General features: G+C 39.0%; 2 protein-coding genes across 2 annotated transcripts; both read left to right on the forward strand.

Moving 5' to 3' along the window:
- Positions 1 to 2,607: 2,607 nt before the first annotated feature.
- On the forward strand, positions 2,608 to 7,070 carry LOC141770797 (extracellular calcium-sensing receptor-like). The gene is made up of 9 exons (XM_074640642.1): positions 2,608 to 2,798; positions 3,086 to 3,380; positions 3,509 to 3,595; positions 3,737 to 4,006; positions 4,168 to 4,374; positions 4,987 to 5,262; positions 5,629 to 5,853; positions 5,958 to 6,081; positions 6,160 to 7,070. The coding sequence occupies exons 1-9, from the start codon at positions 2,689 to 2,691 to the stop codon at positions 7,068 to 7,070; spliced, it is 2,505 nt and encodes an 834-aa protein (XP_074496743.1). The 5' UTR covers positions 2,608 to 2,688.
- A 9,094-nt stretch (positions 7,071 to 16,164) lies between these two features.
- LOC141770956 (extracellular calcium-sensing receptor-like) lies at positions 16,165 to 20,550 on the forward strand. The gene is made up of 9 exons (XM_074640808.1): positions 16,165 to 16,274; positions 16,563 to 16,857; positions 16,986 to 17,072; positions 17,217 to 17,486; positions 17,649 to 17,855; positions 18,448 to 18,723; positions 19,109 to 19,333; positions 19,438 to 19,561; positions 19,640 to 20,550. The coding sequence occupies exons 1-9, from the start codon at positions 16,165 to 16,167 to the stop codon at positions 20,548 to 20,550; spliced, it is 2,505 nt and encodes an 834-aa protein (XP_074496909.1).
- Positions 20,551 to 21,735: the final 1,185 nt, after the last annotated feature.

Raw genomic sequence — 21,735 nt, forward strand, 5'->3', positions numbered from 1 at the left:
ATTGTTTATATACACACAACTATCAAATAACCAAGTTCTGTATGAATTGAAATGTTTACTTGACTAACTGCATAACTAAACTATGAACAGAGGATATTGAATAAATGATAAAATAAAAGGAAAAAGGAATGAATTAAATAAAGGATAATGAAAAAATATATTGAATACAATCATGAACATTTATGGATATAAACAAATTAATGTGACCGGGTCAATTCAGTGACTGATATCTCTGATTGAATTTGTTGTTTGACGTTTGCCTATCAATTAAATTTAGTTTTGGTTTTGATGCACCATTCAGCAGCAGAGAGTTGAAGACGTATAATATACACACACACATATAAAATATAAAAATATTTCTGGAGCAGTATCTCATCAAGTGATTAATATAAAGGGAAGGTTTTTTATCTACAGCTTATGATAATCTACTTATCAGTGTGAGTATTTGAGTTATCTTAACAGGAAAATGACTGAACTAGATAAATTGTTCTGAACAAACTTAGTCACAAATGTGGATTTCTAAAAGAAGGCAGGGAGAGGACAGACGTGTGAGACAGACTTGTGTCTCTGCTGGCACCTACTAATTTCAGTGTTGTTCTTGTACCAAACATGTACATGTTAAACAAAACTGCCTGTTATTAAACATATGTTAGCAAAGCACAACACATCAATTCAAGTACATGTCATTTTGCATTAAATGTCATTACCATTTTGTTCTCATTCACAGCTGCATGTGTCTTTGGGTGACTGTGAGCCAACATCTCAAAGGAATGTAGATAGTCTTAAAACCCAGGGAGTAGGCCATAAATTCTTCTTTGTTTCTTCACTTGTTCCTCCAATTTGTTGCCACACAGCAAGAGGGTCGCAGGCCAAACTTGGCATGGGGCCCTTCTCTGTGGAGCTTGCATGTTCCCCCCATGTTAGCCTGTTTTTTCTCCGGGATCAGCGGGTTCCTCCCACATTCCAAAGCTATGCCGTTTGGGTTAATTGTTGACTCTTAATGACCTGTTAGTGTGAATTTGAGTATGAATGGTTGTCTGTCTCTATGTGTCAGCCCTGTGATAATCTGGCGACCTGTCCAGGGTCTAATGAGTACTTCTCTAATAACTCGTAATGGAGTATTATAAAACAGATAAAGATGAGATACTAGAGAACAGACAGGGAGAACCTATGTTAATTAATCATTAAGTAATAATTAGTTTTAGTTTATTTTTGACTTGATCATACCGACCACTTTCATGACTTGTTCCTGATCAACTCTGAATCAGCTGCTGAGCAGCACAAAACTGGTAATGACTCATTAATTACTGATTACTTAAACATTACTTACTATTTGTGTGTCCCTCCAAGTAAAGTGAGACATAATACTGAATAGTTAATGAGCAGTCCCTCATTACTTCAACATTATCTTTACAATTGATTCCTTTAAAAAATCAGAGACAGCAGAATTCTTAACAGATGTTTTATTCATCATATTTAGACAACATATACATTAAAAGTCATATCCCTGAATAGTATCAAGTTGAATATAATTCAAAGAAATTATAAAAGCATTTTTTTTGAGAGTTACTCGTTATCTAATAGTTCACTAGCATTTAGATCCTCATTCATGTTTTAATTACATAATCATTAACTAATCTTTTGGAAGCCATGACTATGCAATGGCCTAACGGCCTAACATATCAATTAAAACACTGCCTTTGTCTGATTCAAACCCGAAAAAGCATCTTATTTAGGAGGCATTTAAGAAAAACATGCAGCAAATCCATGCAGGCTTAATTGTAGAAAATAATTATAACAGTGAATACAAAAACACAAAAAGTTACAATGCCTCCTAAATAAGATTCTTTTTTTGGGGTTTGAGTCAGACAAAGCCAGTGTTTTAATTTATGCAATATTCTGCTACATTTTAGGGGGAATAAAGTTGAGTAAGGTCATTCTGCCTGGAAAAGTATGTTTGTGCACTCACTATTAATGTGTTAACAGCTTTCTGTCTGTAATCGTAGAAATACAGTTACCAAATTTATAAAATTGTAAATTGGACTGATGGGGAAATCTGTCCAGCCCACATGTTTCTGCAGAACTGATCATATCTAATACCTGCCAAGTTTCTATGGTGCCAGCCACATACAATAACTCCCCGTCAAAAAAACGCAGAGCAAGGGAAGATGTTATATTTCACTGAGGGTCTTGGTATGCTGCTACCATCTAGTGGACATACTCTGGGCTAATTTGAGCATTTGGTGAGTTTAATTCGGTATGCTTATCACACAACAAATCACACGCAAATTTCAGTAGACATCAATCATAGCGGTCATCCACAACTTCAATTTGTGTTGGAAAGGTCGCTAAAATTGTCTTGGTGAGATCTAATTAAAAGTGCACAAATTAATTCCACCTCAATGCAAAATCAATCTCAAATGAAATGCATATTAGGCCCTGCCCTTACTTTTGCGCATGCGCTGATGGGTGGTGTGCAAGATTAAACAATGATGCAAGTCAATAAAAGGGGTTGACACTGGGTCAGAAAAAAGAGTAAACAGGAGGAAAGCCATGTGGGCATTTTTAGATATCAACCTCCTCTTGCTCAAGTACTCTGTGTTGTTGTATTCCTACTTTTCTTCTGCTGTGCCCTCCCCTCTGCATTCCACCTCCTGCCGGTTACAGGGACAGTTTCCTCTAAATGGGATGCACAAGGCTGGAGATGTGGTTCTGGGAGGGCTGTTTCAGATCCACTTCTTTTCTGTCTTTCCTGACCTGTCTTTTACCTCAGAGCCACAACAGCCAAACTGCCACAGGTCAGTATTTCAGGGAAACAACAAAATGCAGAAATTGGAAGAAGTCAATCCGAATAGTAAAATGTATTTTATATGATAAGATATTACCTGGTCAGAATTACATTGTGTATTCATGCCATTTTAGACGTATCACTTTTCTACTCTATTTTTTTTTAATCAAGTATTGTAATAATTGTTGCTATTCAACTGGCTTAATTGTTTGCAAAATCTGTAATTTTGCTACACATTCATGGCAGCACAGTTACTGTATCATGTTGTATTTTCCAACAATGGTATTTTTGTGTTAGTTTTGATGTACTAGGATTCAGGCAGGCCCAGACCATGGCCTTTGCTATTGATGAGATCAACAGAAACTCCAACCTGCTACCTAATGTGACTCTGGGATACAGTCTTAATGACAACTGCATCAACCTAGGAATTGGATTTCGCGCAGCATTGTCATTAGCCAGTGGTCAAGAGGAGCAGTTTATATTGGACAAGACCTGTGTAGGAACCCCTCCAGTCCTTGGGATTGTGGGTGATTCTTCCTCTACACGTTGTATCGCCATCTCCACTGTCTTAGGTTTGTACAGATTACCTATGGTAAGTTTTCCACCATGATTCTTTTATAATATTTTAACTTTAAATGCGATGTGAATTGTAAACATTGGACTAATCAGCCGATCAAGGCTTTGAATGTTTTTAAGATGTACAGTCTGTGTCTTTCACAGGTGAGTTATTTTGCCACATGTTCATGCCTGAGTGACCGGCAAAAGTTTCCATCCTTCTTTAGGACAATCCCAAGTGATGCTTTCCAGGTGACCATCAATCGGCAAAATAAGAATGCATAAAAATAAATGTGCACTAAAACATTCCTTCGAAATAACCTGTTTATCAGGTTTCCCACTGAGAGATTATTCTGGCCTGTGCATTAATCCCTCCAATCTGTATTTACTTAGGTACGTGCTATGATTCAGATTCTCAGGCGCTTTGGCTGGACTTGGGCAGGTCTGCTGGTCAGTGATGATGATTATGGACTCCACGCTGCACGATCCTTCCAATCTGATCTGGCTCAGTCTGGTGGAGGGTGTCTGGCCTATTTAGAAGTTTTGCCCTGGGACAAAGACGCAGCTGAACTAAGGAGAATTGTGGATTTGATGAGGAAATCTACAGCTCGTGTGGTCATTGTCTTTGCACTTCAGAATCACATGATTAACCTCATGGAGGAGGTTGGGCTTGAATTACAGCTCAATTATAAGTTTATATAATTCTACAACTTAATGTTTTAATTGTCTGAAATAATAAGGTTTTCCATGTGCATGAATGAGACAGGCAATAAATCTTGTCATGACAGTATGAATTTAGATATTTTATATAATGCAATGCACAGGTGGTGAGGCAGAATGTGACAGGCCTACAGTGGATGGCCAGTGAATCCTGGACCGCAGCTACTGTGCTCCAGACCCCCCACCTCATGCCATACCTGGGTGGCACACTGGGCATTGCCATCCGTCGAGGAGAAATACCAGGACTCAGGGACTTCCTGTTAAGAATACGTCCTGACATACAACACAACAACCGCTATGGATATAACATGGTGAGATTAAGTGGAGACACCCCAGGTGTATAGCTTAAAACTGAAATTGTATGTTTCGATCTGACCATTGGATAAAGTTAAGTTCAAAATCATTGTTTCATTTTGTTGACATATTAGAGTCAAAAGTTTTTACAAAACTCAATATGAGAAAACGGCCTTTAAAGATATGTATTGTAAAATTCAATACATTTTGAAGACACTCATGGTGAACTGGGTTAAATATCTAAGATATCACCATGAAACTTCCCCAGTTGATTATTTACACTAAGACAATTATTTTTGTATTACAATTTTTCTGAAATGTTATGTTTAAATATGCAAATGAGGCATTATCTAATGATAACTTTTGGTGAATTTAACAGAAATCTACAGACAGATATAGACAAAGTGTAGTAAAATAAACACCTAAATTGGATGTTTTCTTTCCACTATTCTGAAAGAAAAAATATTATGGAAGCAAAATAGCCCACAATTTCAAAATTGACTATTTAATGAAAAAAAATGTTTTTGCTTGTAGTGTCTCAAATTAGCCTTGCAAGCCGATCAGGTATTTTCAAGAATAATACAATATATTATGATAATTTATAACACACACTTTCTGATACATTTCAGGTAAATCAGTTTTGGGAATACACATTTCACTGTAGATTTGCACCACCTCCAACAGGTTGGGTGGAGGCTGGGGGAGAACTATGCACTGGACAGGAAGATCTAGAGAGTGTAAAAACTGAGTTCTTGGACATTTCAAACCTCAGGTCAGAGTATAACGTGTACAAGGCTGTGTATGCTCTGGCGAATTCTCTTGATGACATGCTGCGCTGTGTGCCGGGGAGAGGGCCTTTCAGTGGACACAGTTGTGCCAGTTTGCAAAGACTGGAGCTGTGGCAGGTAGGATATCAGTTTACATTCCACCGGTTCATGTGACTAAATCCTATGCTATCTTCTGGAGTAACATTTACGGTATATGATTAAATACAAAGCTATGAGATTACTGATCTTAAAGTGCATAGCAGATAGCTGAAAGGATTTCCCCTACTGCTGGGTGACAGCAGTGGATAATATTATCAGGTCAGAGACTAAAATGTCTTGTCTCTGGGTACATGGTAATATCTTCACTTTAAAGGAAATGCTTTGTTGGAAATGTTAATGTCTTCATATGTTCATAGGTGCAGTATACAATTTGATTATTAAATACTATATACCGCGGTGCTCACCATAGTCATATAGAATCTTTTTTTTGTTATCTGTTCTTAGCTTGTGTATTACTTGGAAAAGGTCAACTTCATCACACCATTTGGTGATCAAGTGTCATTTGATGAGAATGGTGATGCCTTACCAATATATGATGTCATGAACTGGCTGTGGCTCCCTGAAGGAAGAACAAAAGTGGAGAATGTGGGCGAGGTCAAAGAGTCAGCCAAAGGTGAAAAACTCACACTTGATGAAAAAAAAATCTTCTGGAACTTTGACTCCAAACAGGTTATTTCTGCTTTTTCAGACACCTATTTTTTGTGCCATGAATGACTCATTATAGCAGTGTAGAAGTAGCGTAGAATAACAGATATTTATTTTTCTTCTGACAGCCACCCCGGTCAGTGTGCAGTGAGAGCTGTCCTCCAGGTACCCGCATAGCCAGAAAGAAGGGGCAACCTGAGTGCTGTTTTGACTGTATCCCTTGTTCTGAGGGAAAGATCAGCAATGAGACTGGTTGGTATTCAATTTTAAATGTTAGAGTTTGGAGATATAATTTAAGCATGTATCTCAACAACTCCTTTGTTTTCTTAGACTCCATGGATTGCAACAGTTGTCCAGAGGACTTCTGGTCCAGCCCCAAGCGTGACCACTGTGTTCCTAAGAAAACAGAGTTCCTCTCCTATCAAGAGCCTCTAGGTATCTGCCTGACAGCCATCACATTGTTGGGCACATTCATCTGTGCTGTTGTCCTGGGCATCTTCATCTATCATCGCAGTACCCCTATAGTACGCGCCAACAATTCAGAACTGAGTTTCCAGCTATTGATATCACTTAAATTATGTTTCCTCTGCTCACTGTTGTTCATCGGCCATCCCAGGCTGTGGACATGCCAACTCAGACATGCAGCATTTGGGATCAGCTTTGTACTTTGTGTCTCATGCATCCTGGTGAAAACCATGGTGGTTCTGGCTGTGTTCAAGGCCTCCAAACCAGGAGGAGGAGCCAGTCTCAAGTGGTTTGGTGCTGTGCAGCAGAGAGGGACAGTTATGGTTCTTACTTCTATTCAGGCAGCAATCTGCACTGCTTGGCTTGTCTCTGCTTCACCAGCTCCTCATAAAAACACTCAATACCACAATGACAAGATAGTTTATGAGTGTATAATCGGATCCACAGTTGGTTTTGCAGTGTTGATGGGTTACATTGGCTTACTGGCTATCCTCAGCTTCCTACTAGCATTCATGGCGAGGAATCTTCCAGACAACTTCAATGAAGCCAAGTTCATCACTTTCAGCATGCTGATCTTCTGTGCTGTGTGGGTGGCCTTTGTCCCCGCTTATATTAGCTCACCAGGCAAATATGCAGATGCAGTGGAGGTATTCGCCATCCTGGCCTCCAGTTTTGGTCTCTTGGTGGCACTGTTTGGACCAAAATGTTACATAATCCTGCTGAGACCAGAGAGGAACACAAAGAAAGCAATCATGGGTCGGGGCATTGAGTCATAAAATATTCAGACTGATTAATACTTTTTCTCTATATAATACAAACATGAAGGCAGAAAGATATCTTGGTAGTAATAGCAATGTTTTTAGTAATTGAGAAAGTAGGCTGATGACAACTAACTTGGATCCTGTAGCGTTATTGCATAGAGCAGATTAATCATCAATCAATAATTAATAACAAAATATGTATCTATAATTAATAACCCATAATTATTAATCATAAACCCATGAATGTTGGTAAAATGTGAAGGAAAGTGTTGACACTCTGCTTCAGATATCACACACAATTAGTTTTAATATCAGAATTGCCACCCAATTTTATAAAAACTAAGAACCAAGTTCTTTATAAAATTGAATGTTTATTTGCCTAACTACATGACTAAACTATTAAGTGAGGATAAATGATAAAACAAAAGGAAAAATGAATAAATTGAATAAAGGATGATTGAAGGAATACAGTGAATACAATGAAGAACATTTATGGATAGAAACAAATTAAATGTGATCAGGTATATTCAGTGACTGAAATCTTGAAAAATTGTTTCATCTTGACTGAAACAATTTGATGTTTGACATTTGTCTATCAATTACATTTAGTTTTGGTATTAATGCATCATTCAGCAGCAGATAATTTAAGAACCATCCAGGAAGATTGTGAAGCAGTTTCATATTATAAATTTAGGCGTTGTCTAATTCAGGTTTAGAATTTATTGATGGATTTCCTAATTATTTTTGCATCTAATATTAACTATAATTTTTTTTAAAATAACCTTATTTATTAATTAACTATAAATTAGTTTATTAGTCTAATCATCTTCACAACTCTTTCACTTCTGAAAATGTATTTATATATCACCTTAGATGAGTAGATGGGTGGATTGTGCTGTAAGGAGTGGCCGCAGATTCTGTCTGGAACATGGCATTTTGGATCTTTTGGATTCAACGGTGCGACTCAGCTTAAGCCGTTTTTTCTCCCTCAATGGCTCTCTTTGGCGTCCTCGGGCACCACTGGGGATGTGGTCGGCTGCGACGTTACCTAGATGCAAACTCGGTTATAGCATCTCTCTCTGTCTGGGGCATCATCTCTGTGCCATTATTTCTGTCTGTAAACTGCCCGTACAGCAGTCCATTGCCCACACCGAGATCTAGAGCAGCACGTCGGGCCGCTGCGTCTCCGTCGCTTGGCTGTGGGTCGAGCCCGGCCAGCTTACGGCGAGGCCCGAGCGTGAGCCCCGAGCGGAGCTCTCTCCATCCACTTCCCGGCGGGGTGCGACTCCTGCCGCGTGTCCCAGGCAGGCCCAACCCTCGCTCCGCTGTCCGGACTGACCCACAATGGGACTACAGTGGCAACAATATTAGCTAGCTATGCTCAATAAACAGGCCTAAATAAAAATGATTTGTTTTGTAATGTGTTTAAAAGTAGTTCACAATTTACATGTTATAATTAATTTCCTGAAATGCATTGAGTTGATAGAAGACGTCCCGCCCCAAGGGAGGACAGAGGGTGCTCGACCTCCCTTACTCCCCATGATGCCCCCAACCAATTCACACACAGGCTGCCCTTTCCCCTCTGCCCTGCAGGTGTTACTGTTGAGGCATTTTAATCAGGATTTAAACAATGTTTTTTTTTCCAAAGAAGAGAGAAAAAATATTTTCTAAATGATACTGAGATTTGGTAATGGTTTATTTCAACCAATTACTCTTATATATTTTGATCTCCCTTTTGCCTCTCAAAAAAAAGGAGGAGCAACCTCCTCTGGCTCTATGTACCAGTCTCCACTGATTTAAAGTTCTTTAGCCATAGTTGGAGCAGATCAGAAGGTTCAGGTTCTCTTTTCAGGTAGGCTGTATGCCGATCTCAGCCTGTCGTGGGAACGCAAGCATCCCGTGTCCCTGGTCATGTTCTTTCGTTTCACATAATGAATTATTCCATATTAAACATCTGGTCTTCAGCTGCTATAGAAAGATATTAAACAAATAGGATATAAACTGCTGGCTAAAACTTGATCAATTTAATTGAATATACAAACACTACACCGAAAGGCCTATACATGTTGATACATATGGGCCTTTATTACACAGTTAATGAAGGGATAAGATTCATTTCAGAGCATATCAAACAGGCATCTAATGTGTTGATTGCAGAGTTGATTATCATGAACTTAATTCTATATGTTCTAAGCATATGTAACAAAATTAAACTATTTATATATGGTTCACAATCAACACTAAAAGGTGTAATACACTTCAACTAGAAAAAAAATATATCAAATGATTAACTGAAGCATTAGTGTGCACCTAAATTTCTGTTTAAGAACTCTGCGGACATATAATATACACCAGCGTAGCCAGAAATCACAATGTAGGTGGGCCCAGAGAAAACCAAGTGGGCCTAGCCCAAAACGCATATGTTACCAAAATAGGCCATTACAACTATACTTGCTTGAATACATCACAGTTTAATCATACCATAAGCCTTATGCATCACAAACATACATGCATGCCATTATGATACACACACAGTGTGCGTCTGTCAGCTGCGCTGTGTGTGTGTGTGTGTGTCACAGTTGACAGACGCAACACAACAGCATCATCAAACCAGCAGGATAGTAGTGGATAGTGGATAGTATGAAAACAATACTTGAACATACCAGTAGCCTGGCTCAGCGGCCACATAAACCACACATGAAATAGACAATAATACTAGGCTACTACACAGTCCGAAAACGTAAATTGGCTTACTTCTGATAATTACAGCAGGTGACGGTGGGGCTAGGTGTTGAACACTACAATGATTTCTTTATATTCCAACAAATATGTCAATTCTCTTTCAAAGGAAAGCAGGGACAAAGAGTTCAGTCTGTGTGTCAACATTGTTGCTCTGATGCCAGTTTTTATCCGATTGACAGTGGAAAAGAGTCGTTCAACAGTACAGCTTGTTATCGATATTGTGATGAGGGCCCGTATGAGATGGTTAATTCTGGGAAAAATGTCACAGGGGCATGCATCAAGCACCTCGACAAGTGGTGGAAATGCCCTGTCCTCTGCTACTTTCCTCTTCAGCTGCTGAACAAATACTTCATGTTCAGCATCCTCCACTGTGATGGAAGAGTGTGTGCTGGAGGGCTGTATTAATGTCTTTTCACCGAAGGTGTTTGACTGAGGAGTTGGGACCCACCAATGTTACTGGTGGAAAGTGACCACATGAACTCAGTCACATGATCCTTGACATATGGACTCAGCTCAGCTCAGTAGCCATTGACTACTTGTGAAATTCACCCAGGACAAAACCAGAGGAATCTCTTTGTTCCTCCTCTTTCTTCACCCCCTTCTCACCCCTGCTGACCTGCGGGAGGTGAGCTGCTGCTCTTCCTCCAGATCAGAAGCTGTACAAGCAGCTCTGCTCTGATCTATGGCCTGTTAGGAAACAGGCATAGAAACACAAGGAATTTTCTTCTAAGGCAGAAGACGTGAGAGCCTACCTTCTTACCAACTAACTTCAAGCAACAACAGCAAGGAAGTTAGCACCAAGCTATCAAGCTGCTGGGAAGAAAGTATTGGAGCGACCAGCTTCCTCCAATCTGCACAACTGGATTTGAGCACAGCAAAGACAACATCTTTGACTTGGAACCACAACTTCAACACATGGAATTACCAACCTTTTCTTCCATGGATTGGTAATGTACTGGGCTCATCTTAGCATTGGTAATTACACACGGCTGAGCAAGACTGCTTAACCTTGATTTCTGGAATGTACCTGTATTGATATGTTTAATGTTATTCATTGCGTTTGACTGTTGTGATATTATTTGTAGTTAAGATATTTAGGTAGCTGATGTGTTTAGTTTATGCTCCACATAGACAAGGTCTTGCATGCAAACTAACCATCTTTCTAAACAACTGCATTATCTGACACACATTAAGATCACATACATAAACTGTGAATTATTTGTACACATAAACATACACATTCAGATAATCTCAACCCCCACATCACACCCTCTCTTTGTCCATGTACTCCGAAGAACAAAGAGGCCATGTGGTAACATGTTGGAGGCCATCTTTGATCTAGCCATCTTTGTAGTTTTACAGTGCTCGCCATTTTGTCTGTAGGCAAAACCAGCCATCTTCTCTCTCTCTCTCTCTCTCTCTCTCTCTCTCTCTCTCTCTCTCTCTCTCTCTCACACTCACATACACACACACACACACACACGCTCACATACTGTGTTTGGTTTGTTTAGCTTAGTTATTTAGTTATATTAACATTGTGTTTTAAACCTTTATTATCTTGTAAATAAATGTTTGTGGAATATACGTGCTGGTCTGTTTAATGTTGTACAAGAGTGAATAATGCCAACCTCTGCTATGTCAAGAACTCCAATATCCTTCAACCTTTGCTATCTATTGATATAGTGATTTTTGGTTATAGTTATTCATTTAATTATTAATCAATAATCAGTAATTTGGTGCCCACTTATTATTAACATATATTGATAATTTATTAATATTAATTTTATTATTATTGATAATTATGTTTAATATTTTTTAATAACTAGACCAGCTCCTATCTGCGTCCCCAACATCATGTTGGGGACGCAGATAGGAGCTGGTCTAGTGCCCCGTGTGAGGCATAGTATTATTGTTGGCAAATTACTCATAATTGTGCAATATTAATTTTCAGCATAATTTTTGGTCAAAACAAAACATGTCATATTCCACTTCTAAACAAACCAAAAGTGTTTACATTCTACAACGTTAGTCTTCCACAGGAGTAGATGTCCAGCTCTACTTTTGAATAAGTACATTGTGGTTAGAATTGTTATTTGAGAGATTTTTATTATTAACACTTTAAGCCTTCATAGTGTTAATTTTAAGAACTTGCTTTTGCTGCTAATTCAAGTTAACCTACGCTGTAGAACTTGAAACAATTTTGGTTCTGCATTTGAAAACCAAGTATTCAATGCAATCTAGTCAAGTTGTCATAATTTGCTGTTAATCTAAGTGTTCCTTTAATGACACAGCGTGCCACCGGCCCTGTTTAACATAGAGAACTTGTACCTGGCTGTAACTGCCAAGCATTCCAGCCTGAGTTAAATTGAGCCTAAAATAGAGCCACAGTGAACTACAAGCCCTGTAATATAAGTTTGCACATAGCTGTTACTTCCACATGTTCCAGCTTGATTCACTTTTAAGATACATCATCACAACTATTACTGCCCTGCATCTCAGTTAGTGCATGTTGTAAGTGTAAGCAAACTTCTTTTGTAAACCTGTATTTACTTTACTGGCCCCTTTTGTTTGATGCCCACTACAGTCACTAGTTGGTGCTGTATTAAACCCTCCTCCACAGGAAGCTACCCCCCCATAGTGTAGGCCAGTGTATTGTTGTTAGGATAGTGCACCTCCCAAGCTACACTACAAGGTGTCTGCCAACGCAACACCATAGCCAACAACATTTGTTTTGCTTTGCCTGCTCTAGTGGTGACCAGGAATGAGCTGAGTTTGGGCTGGGTCGCATTGTCATCAACGGTCCTCAATGCTGGCCATACGCTTAGTTCGAGCCTGAACCAATGAATGACAATAATGCTACTATAGTAAAATACCATTCATTCATTTTCATTTTAGCTCATTTGCATATATAATTAGCCTAAGATATGGCTGCATGTATCTGTACATTGGCATGAAGGGAAGACCAACGTTGGAGAATCGAGCACTGCTGGTGGTGGGGAAAAGGCTGAATTAACGTTAGAAGAGCTGTCCAACTCATTACTACTCAAGATCGATGGCTCCTGAACATCTGAATTCTCATCCTCCTGCTCACAATGTCTTTTTGAGACAAACTTTAGTAAATTGCTTTGTTTCATTTTGTCTTAACCTAGCTAGCGGAAAGTTTCTTCTGTGTCCCTCTGTGAAATGTGCTCGGAGTGAAAGAGGGGGTGGAGGGAGTGGCACAGGGCTGCTAGCAACCTGACTGCAAAATTCAATATGGCCCTGCCACCTTCCACTCACAAAATTGACCTATCATATGGTAAAAAATAAAAATAAAAAAAGGAAGCCTTCTGATTGGATGGGCCTGACTGACAAGTGGATGGGCACAGGCCCACCTAGGCCCACCCACAGCTACGCTGCAGATATACACATGTAAAAATATTTCTGTAGCAGGATCTCATCAAGTGATTAATATAAAGTGAATTTTGTTATCTACATTTCATTATCTCCGGCTTCCTCCCACAGTCCAAAGACATGCAGGTTAGGTTCATTGTTGACTCTAAATGGTCTGTAGGTGTGAATGTCAGTAAGAATGGTTGTCTGTCTCTACGTGTCAGCCCTGTGATAGTCTCGCGACCTATCCAAGGTCTAATGAGTACTTCTCTAATAATTCGTAATGGAGTATTATATAGCAGATAATGATGAGTTACTAGAGAACAGACAGGGAGAACCTATATTAATGAATCATTAAGTAATAATTAGTTTGTGAATATTTTTGACTTGATCATAGTGACCACTTTCATGACTTATTCCTTATTAACTCTGAACCAGCTGCTGAGCAGCACAAAACTAGTAACGACTCATTAATTACTGATTACTTAAACATTACTCACTGTTTTTGTGTCCCTCCAAGTAAAGTGAGACATAATACTGAATAGTTAATGAGTCCCTCATTACTTCATCATTATCTTTACAATTTATTCCTTTTAAAAAAATCAGAGACAGCAGAACTCTTAAGAGATGTTTTATTCACCATATTCAGACAATATATACATTAAAATTCACATTCCTGAATATTATCAAGTTGAATATATTTAAAAAAAATGATCAAATATTTTTATTGAGAGTTAACTAATATTTGTATTAGTTAACTATTAACTAATAGAATACTAGCATTTAGATCTTCATTCATTTTTTAATTATGTAATCATTAAATAATCTTCTGGAAGCTATGTCTATGCTATGGCCTAACATTATACAGAAAAGAATTGTAACTTTTTGTGTTCTTGTATTCACTGCTATAATTATGTTCTGCAATTAAGCCTGCATGGATTTGCTGCATGTTTTTGTTAAATGCCTCCTAAGTAAAATGCTTTTTGGGGTTTGAGTCAGACAAAGCCAGTGTTTTAATTGTTGCAATATTCTGTATACATTTTAGGGGGAATAGAGTTGAGTAAGGTCATCCTGCCTGGAAATGTATGTGCGTGCACGCATTATTAATCTGTTAACAGGTTTCTGTCTGTAATCGTAGAAATACAGTTATCAAATCTATAAAAATTGAAAATTGGACATATTGATGGGGAAATCTGTCCTGCCCACGTTTCTGCAGAACTAATCATATCTAATTGATATTTTTGTATTAAGAAATATCATAGAGCAATGTACAGAGTGGCAGAGACAACTCATCATCAACTTCATTGATTTCGAGAAGGCATTTGATAGCCTCCACAGGGACAGTCTTTGGAAAATTCTCCGACATTATGGAATACCAGCAAAGATAGTATCACTTGTGAAAGTGTTCTACACTGACTTCAGATGCATAGTAGGATGCACAAATGACACCAGCTTCCTTGTTAAATCAGGAGTGAGACAGGGATGTGTGATGTCGTCCCTGTTGTTCATTGTAGTTGTGGACTGGGTAATGTGAAAAACCCTAAACAACTCAAACACTGGCATGGATGGATCCTCTTTTCCAACATAGAGGACTTAGACTATGCTGACGACCTTGCTCTCCTATCACATCTACCAAGTCACATGCAAGACAAAACATCTAGACTACAGTTGAATGCAAGCATGCTGGCACTTAAGATCAACATCAAGAAAACAGAAGTCATGCCCCTCAACATGAAAGAACCACCTGTCATCAAGCTAAATGGACAACAACTGACATGTACGTCATCTTTCACATACCTCGGAAGCCGGGTAACATCAGATGGTGGAGCTGACCAAGACATTATGGCCAGATTAGGAAAAGCAAGGACAGCATTTCTAAGACTTGGAAACATCTGGAAATAAACACACATAACTAGAAACACCAAGTTAAAGTTATACAACAGCTGTGTACTATCTGTACTTCTATATGGTGCTGAGTGCTGGAGAATGACTGAAAAAGACATAGGCAAGCTTTCTAGCTTTCACAATACCCGCCTCAGAAAGATCATGAGGATATTCTGGCCTAGAAAGATCACAAACCATGAACTACACCAAACGACAGGGTGCTTGGACATGGAAACAATATTGATAAGAAGAAGATGGAGATGTCTTGGACATGTATTAAGGAAACTATCTGATGACATGACAAAAGTGGCATTGCGTTGGACACCGGAGGGAAAACGCAAAAGAGGGAGGCCCAAAACAACCTGGAGGCGAACCATCGAAGGAGAAATGAAGATGAGAGGATACAGCTGGAACAGCATTGAGAAGAAAGCAAACAACAGAGATGAGTGGAGATCCTTAGTCCTTGCCCTATGTGCCACTAGGCGCAACAAGGACTAAGTAAGTAAGTAATCATATCTAATACCTGCCAAATTACTATGGGTGCCAGCCAAATACATTAACTCTCCGTCAAACAAACACAGAGCAAGGGAAGATGTAATATTTCACTGAGTGTCTTGGTATACTGCTACCATCTAGTGGACATACTCTGGGCTAATTTGAGCATTTGGAGTGTTTAATTCGGTATGCTTATCACACTACAAATCAAATACAAATTGCAGTAGACATCAATCACAGCGGTCATCCACAACTTCAATTTGGGTTGGAAAGGTTGCTAAAATTGCCTTGGTGAGATGTAATTAAAAGTGAACAAATTAATTCCAACTCAATACAATACCAATCTCAAATGAAATACATATTAGGCCCTGCCCTTACTTTTGCGTATGCGCTGATGGGTGGAGTGCAGGATTAAACAATGCTACAAGTCAATAAAAGGGGTTGACACTGAGTCAAAAAAGGAGTAAACAGGTGGAAAGCTATGTGGGCATTTTTAGACATCAACCTCCTCTTGCTCATGTACTCTGTGTTGTTGTATTCCTGCTTTTCTTCTGCTGTGCCCTCCCCTCTCCATTCCACCTCCTGCCGGTTACAGGGACAGTTTCCTCTAAATGGGATGCACAGGGCTGGAGATGTGGTTCTGGGAGGGCTGTTTAACATCCACTTCTTTTCTGTTTTTCCTGACCTGTCTTTTACTTCAGAGCCAAAACAGCCAACCTGCCATAGGTCAGTATGTCAGGGAAACAACAAAATGCAGAAACTGTAAGAAGCCAATCCCATTCGTAAAATGTATTTTATATGATAAGATATTACCCGGTCAGAATTACATTGTGTATTCATGCCATTTTAGACATATCACTTGTCTCCTCTATTTTCTTTTAATCAAGTATTGTAATAATTGTTGTTATTCAACTGGCTTAATTGTTTGCAACATCTGTAATTGTGCAATGCATTCATATCAGCACAGTGAGCGGTATCATGTTGTATTTTCCAAGAATTGTATTTTTGTGTTAGTTTTAATATTCTAGGATTCAGACAGGCCCAGACCATGGCCTTTGCTATTGATGAGATCAACAGAAACTCCAACCTGCTACCTAATGTGACTCTGGGATACAGTCTTAATGACAACTGCCAACACCTAGGAATTGGATTCCGTGCAGCATTGTCATTAGCCAGTGGTCAAAAGGAGCAGTTTACAGTGGACAAGACCTGTGTAGGAACCCATCCAGTCCTTGGAATTGTGGGTGATACTTTCTCTAGAGGTTCTATTGCCATCTCCGCTGTCTTAAGTTTGTACAGATTACCTATGGTAAGTTTTGCGCCATGATTCTTTTATAGTATTTTAATTTTAAATGCAATGTGAATTGTAAACATTGGACTAATCAGCCAATTAAGAATTTGAATGTTTTTAGGATGTACAGTCTGTGTCTTTCACAGGTGAGTTATTTTGCCACATGTTCGTGCCTGAGTGACCGGAAAAAGTTTCCATCCTTCTTTAGGACGATCCCAAGTGATGCTTTCCAGGTGACCATCAATCGGCAAAATAAGAATCCAAAATAAAAAAGCATGTGCACTGAAACATTCCTTGAAAATAACCTGTTTGGCAATTTCCCCACTGAAATATTATTCTTGCCTGTGCATTAATCCCTCCAATCTGTATTTACTTAGGTACGTGCTATGATTCAGATTCTCAGGCGCTTTGGCTGGACTTGGGCAGGTCTGCTGGTCAGTGATGATGATTATGGACTCCACGCTGCCCGATCCTTCCAATCTGATCTAGCTCAGTCTGGTGGAGGGTGTCTGGCCTATTTAGAAGTTTTGTCCTTGGACAAAGATGCAGCGGAACTAAGGAGAATTGTGGATTTGATGAGGAAATCTACAGCTCGTGTGGTCATTGTCTTTGCACTTCAGAGTCACATGATTAACCTCATGGAAGAGGTTGGACTTGAATTACAGCTTAATTATAAATTTATATAATTTGACAACTTAATGTTTTGATTCTCTGAAATAATAGGGTTTTCCATTTGTGTGAATGAGACAAGACAATCAATTGTGTCATGACTGTATGAATTTATATATTTTATATAATGCAATGCAAAGGTGGTGAGGCAGAATGTGACAGGCCTGCAGTGGATGGCCAGTGAAGCCTGGACTGCAGCTACTGTGCTCCAAACCCCCCACCTCATGCCGTACCTGAGTGGCACACTGGGCATTGCCATCCGTCGAGGAGAAATACCAGGACTCAGGGACTTCCTGTTAAATATACGTCCTGATATACAACACAACAACAGCTATGGAAATAACATGGTGAGTTTAAGTGGAGACACCTCAGGTGTATAGGTTGAAACTGAAATGTTATGTTTAAATCTGAACATTGGATAAAGCTAAATTCAAAATGATTGTTTCATTTTGTTGATATATTAGAGTCAAAGGTTTTTCAAAACTCAATTTGAGAAAACGGCAAATTCAATACATTTTGAAGACACTCCTGGTGAATTGGGATAAAAATCTAAGCTATCACCATGAAACTTCCCCAGCTGATTACTTAAACTAAGACAATTCATTTTTGTATTACAAGTTTTCTGAAATGTTATGTTTAAATATGCAAATAAGGCATTATCTAATGAAAACTTTTGGGGAATTTAGGATAAATCTACAGACAGATACAGACAAAGTGTAGTAAAATAATCACCTATATTGGATATTTTCTTTCCACTAGTCTGAAAGAAAACATGTTATGGAAGCAAAACAGCCCACAATTTCAAAATTGACCAGTTCATGAAAAACAATGTTTTTACCTGTAGTGTCTCACCTTAACCTTGCAATCCGATCAGGTATTTGTAAGAACAATACAGTATATTGTCATCATTTATAACAGTCAGTTTTTAATACATTTCAGGTAAATCAGTTTTGGGAACACACATTTCAGTGCAGATTTGCACCGCCTCCAGCAGGTTGGGTGGAGGCTGGGGGAGAACTATGCACTGGACAGGAAGATCTAGAGAGTGTGGAGACTGAGTTCTTGGACATTTCAAACCTCAGGCCAGAGTATAATGTGTACAAGGCTGTGTATGCTCTGGCGTATGCTCTTGATGACATGCTGCGCTGTGTGCCAGGGAGAGGGCCTTTCAGCGGACACAGCTGTGCCAGATTGAAAAGACTGGAGCTATGGCAGGTGGGATATCAGTTTACACTCCACCTGTTCATAAGACTAAATCCTATGCTATCTTCTGGAGTAATATTTCAAATATAGGATTAAATACAGTTGTATGAGATTACTAATCTTAAAGTGCATATCAGATAGCTGAAAGGATTTTCCCTATTCCTGGGTGACAGCAGTGGATAACATTATCAGGTCAGAGACAAAAATGTATTGTCTCTGGGTATACGGTAATATATTCACTTTAAAGGAAATGCTTTGTTGGAAATGTTAATGTCTTCATATGTTCGTAGGTGCAGTATACAATTTGATTATTGAATACTATGTACCGTACTATACTATACGTACTGTACTATGCTCACCATGGTCATATAGATTATTTTTTTTAATCGGTTCTTAGCTTGTGTATTACTTGGAAAAGGTCAACTTCACCACACCATTTGGTGATCAAGTGTCATTTGATGAGAATGGTGATGCCTTACCAATATATGATATCATGAACTGGCTGTGGCTCCCTGATGGAGGAACTAAAGTTGAGAATGTGGGCGAGGTCAAAGAGTCAGCCAAAGGTGAAAAACTCACACTTGATGAAAACAAAATCTTCTGGAACTTTGACTCCAAACAGGTTATTTCTGCTCTTTCAGACACCTATTTTATGTCCCATTAATGAGTCATTATAGCAGTGTAGAATTAGCGTAAATTAACAGATATTTATTTTTCCTCTGACAGCCACCCCGGTCAGTGTGCAGTGAGAGCTGTCCTCCAGGTACCCGCATGGCCAGAAAGAAGGGGCAACCTGAGTGCTGTTTTGACTGTATCCCTTGCTCTGAGGGAAAGGTCAGCAATAAGACTGGTTGGTATTCAGTTTTGAACGTTGCAGTTTGGAGATATAATTTAAGCATGTATCTCAGCAACTCCTCTGTTTTCTTAGACTCCATGGATTGCACTAGTTGTCCGGAGGACTTCTGGTCCAGCTCCCAGCGTGACCACTGTGTTCCTAAGAAAACAGAGTTCCTCTCCTATCAAGAGCCTCTAGGTATCTGCCTGACAGCCACCACATTGGTGGGAACCTTTATCTGTGCTGTTGTCCTGGGCATCTTCATCTATCATCGCAGCACCCCCATAGTACGCACTAACAATTCAGAACTGAGTTTCCATCTATTGATATCACTTAAATTATGTTTCCTCTGCTCAATGTTGTTTATCGGCCGTCCCAGGATGTGGACATGCCAGCTGAGACATGCAGCATTTGGGATCAGTTTTGTACTTTGTGTCTCATGCATCCTGGTGAAAACCATGGTGGTTCTGGCTGTGTTCAAGGCCTCCAAACCAGGAGGAGGAGCCAGTCTCAAGTGGTTTGGTGCTGTGCAGCAGAGAGGGACAGTTATGGTTCTTACTTCTATTCAGGCAGCAATCTGCACTGCTTGGCTTGTCTCTGCTTCACCAGCTCCTCATAAAAATACTCAATACCACAATGACAAGATAGTTTATGAGTGTGTAGTCGGATCCACAGTTGGTTTTGCAGTGTTACTGGGTTACATTGGCTTACTGGCTATCCTCAGCTTCCTACTAGCATTCATGGCGAGGAATCTTCCAGACAACTTCAATGAAGCCAAGTTCATCACTTTCAGCATGCTGATCTTCTGTGCTGTGTGGGTAGCATTTGTCCCCGCTTATATTAGTTCACCAGGCAAATATGCAGATGCAGTGGAGGTATTTGCCATCCTGGCCTCCAGTTTTGGTCTCTTGGTGGCACTGTTTGGACCCAAATGTTACATAATCCTGCTGAGACCAGAGAGGAATACAAAGAAAGCAATCATGGGTCGGGGCATTGAGTCATAAAACATTCAGACAGAATTAATACTTTTTCTCTATACAATACAAACATAAAGGAAGAAAAATATGTTGGTAGTAATAGCAATGTTATTAGTAATTGAGAAAGTAGGCTGATGACAAATAACTTGGATCATCTAGCGTTATTGCATAGAGCAGATTAATCATCAATCAAAAAAAATCTATAAAAATATGTATCTATAATTAATAACCCAAAATGATTAGTCATAAACCCATGAATTATGGTAAAATATGAAGGATAGTGGTGACACTCTGCTTCAAAGATCACACACACTTAGTTTTAATATCAGAATTTACCCAGGTGCCACCCAATTTTATAAAAAAACAAGAATCAAATTCTTTATAAAAGCAAATGTTTATTTGACTAACTACATGACTAACCTATTAAGTGAGGATAAATGAATAAATGATAAACAAAAGGAAAAAGGAATAAATTGAATAAAGGACAAATGAAGGAATACAGTGAATACAATGATGAATATTTATGGATAGAAACCAATTAAATGTGACCAAGTAAATTCAGTGACTGAAATCTCTCATTGGAATTTGTTGTTTGACGTTTGCCTATCAATTACATTTAGTTTTGGTATTAATGCACCATTCAGCAGCAGATCATTTAAGAAGCACCAGGGAAGATTGTGAAACAGTTTCATATTATAAATTTAGGCGTTGTCTAATTCAGGTTTAGAATTTATTGATGGATTTCCTAATTCTTTTTGCATCTAATATAAACTATCAATTTCTTAAAATTACCTTATTTATTAATGAACTATAAATGTGTTTATTAGTCTAATCATCTTCACAACTCTTTCACTTCTGAAAATGTATTTATATATCACCTTAGATGAGTAGATGGGTGTATTGAGCTGTAAGGAGTGGCCGCAGATTCTGTCTGGAACATGGCCTTTTGGATCTTTTGGATTCAACGGTGTGACTCAGCTTAAGTCGTTTTTCTCCCTCAATGGCTCTCTTTGGCGTCCTCGGGCACTTTTGGATGTGGTCGGTTGCGACGTTTCCTCAATTCAAACTCGGTTATAGTCGTTTTTCCATCTCCATCTCTCTCTGTCTGGGGCATCGTCTCTGTGCCATTCTTTCTGTCTGTAAACCGCCCATAGAGCAGTCCGTTGCCCACACCGAGATCTAGAGCAGCACCTCGGGCCGCTGCGTCTCCGT

This window comes from Sebastes fasciatus, chromosome 7 (genome assembly GCF_043250625.1).
Source record: "Sebastes fasciatus isolate fSebFas1 chromosome 7, fSebFas1.pri, whole genome shotgun sequence".
Lineage (NCBI taxonomy): Eukaryota > Metazoa > Chordata > Actinopteri > Perciformes > Sebastidae > Sebastes > Sebastes fasciatus.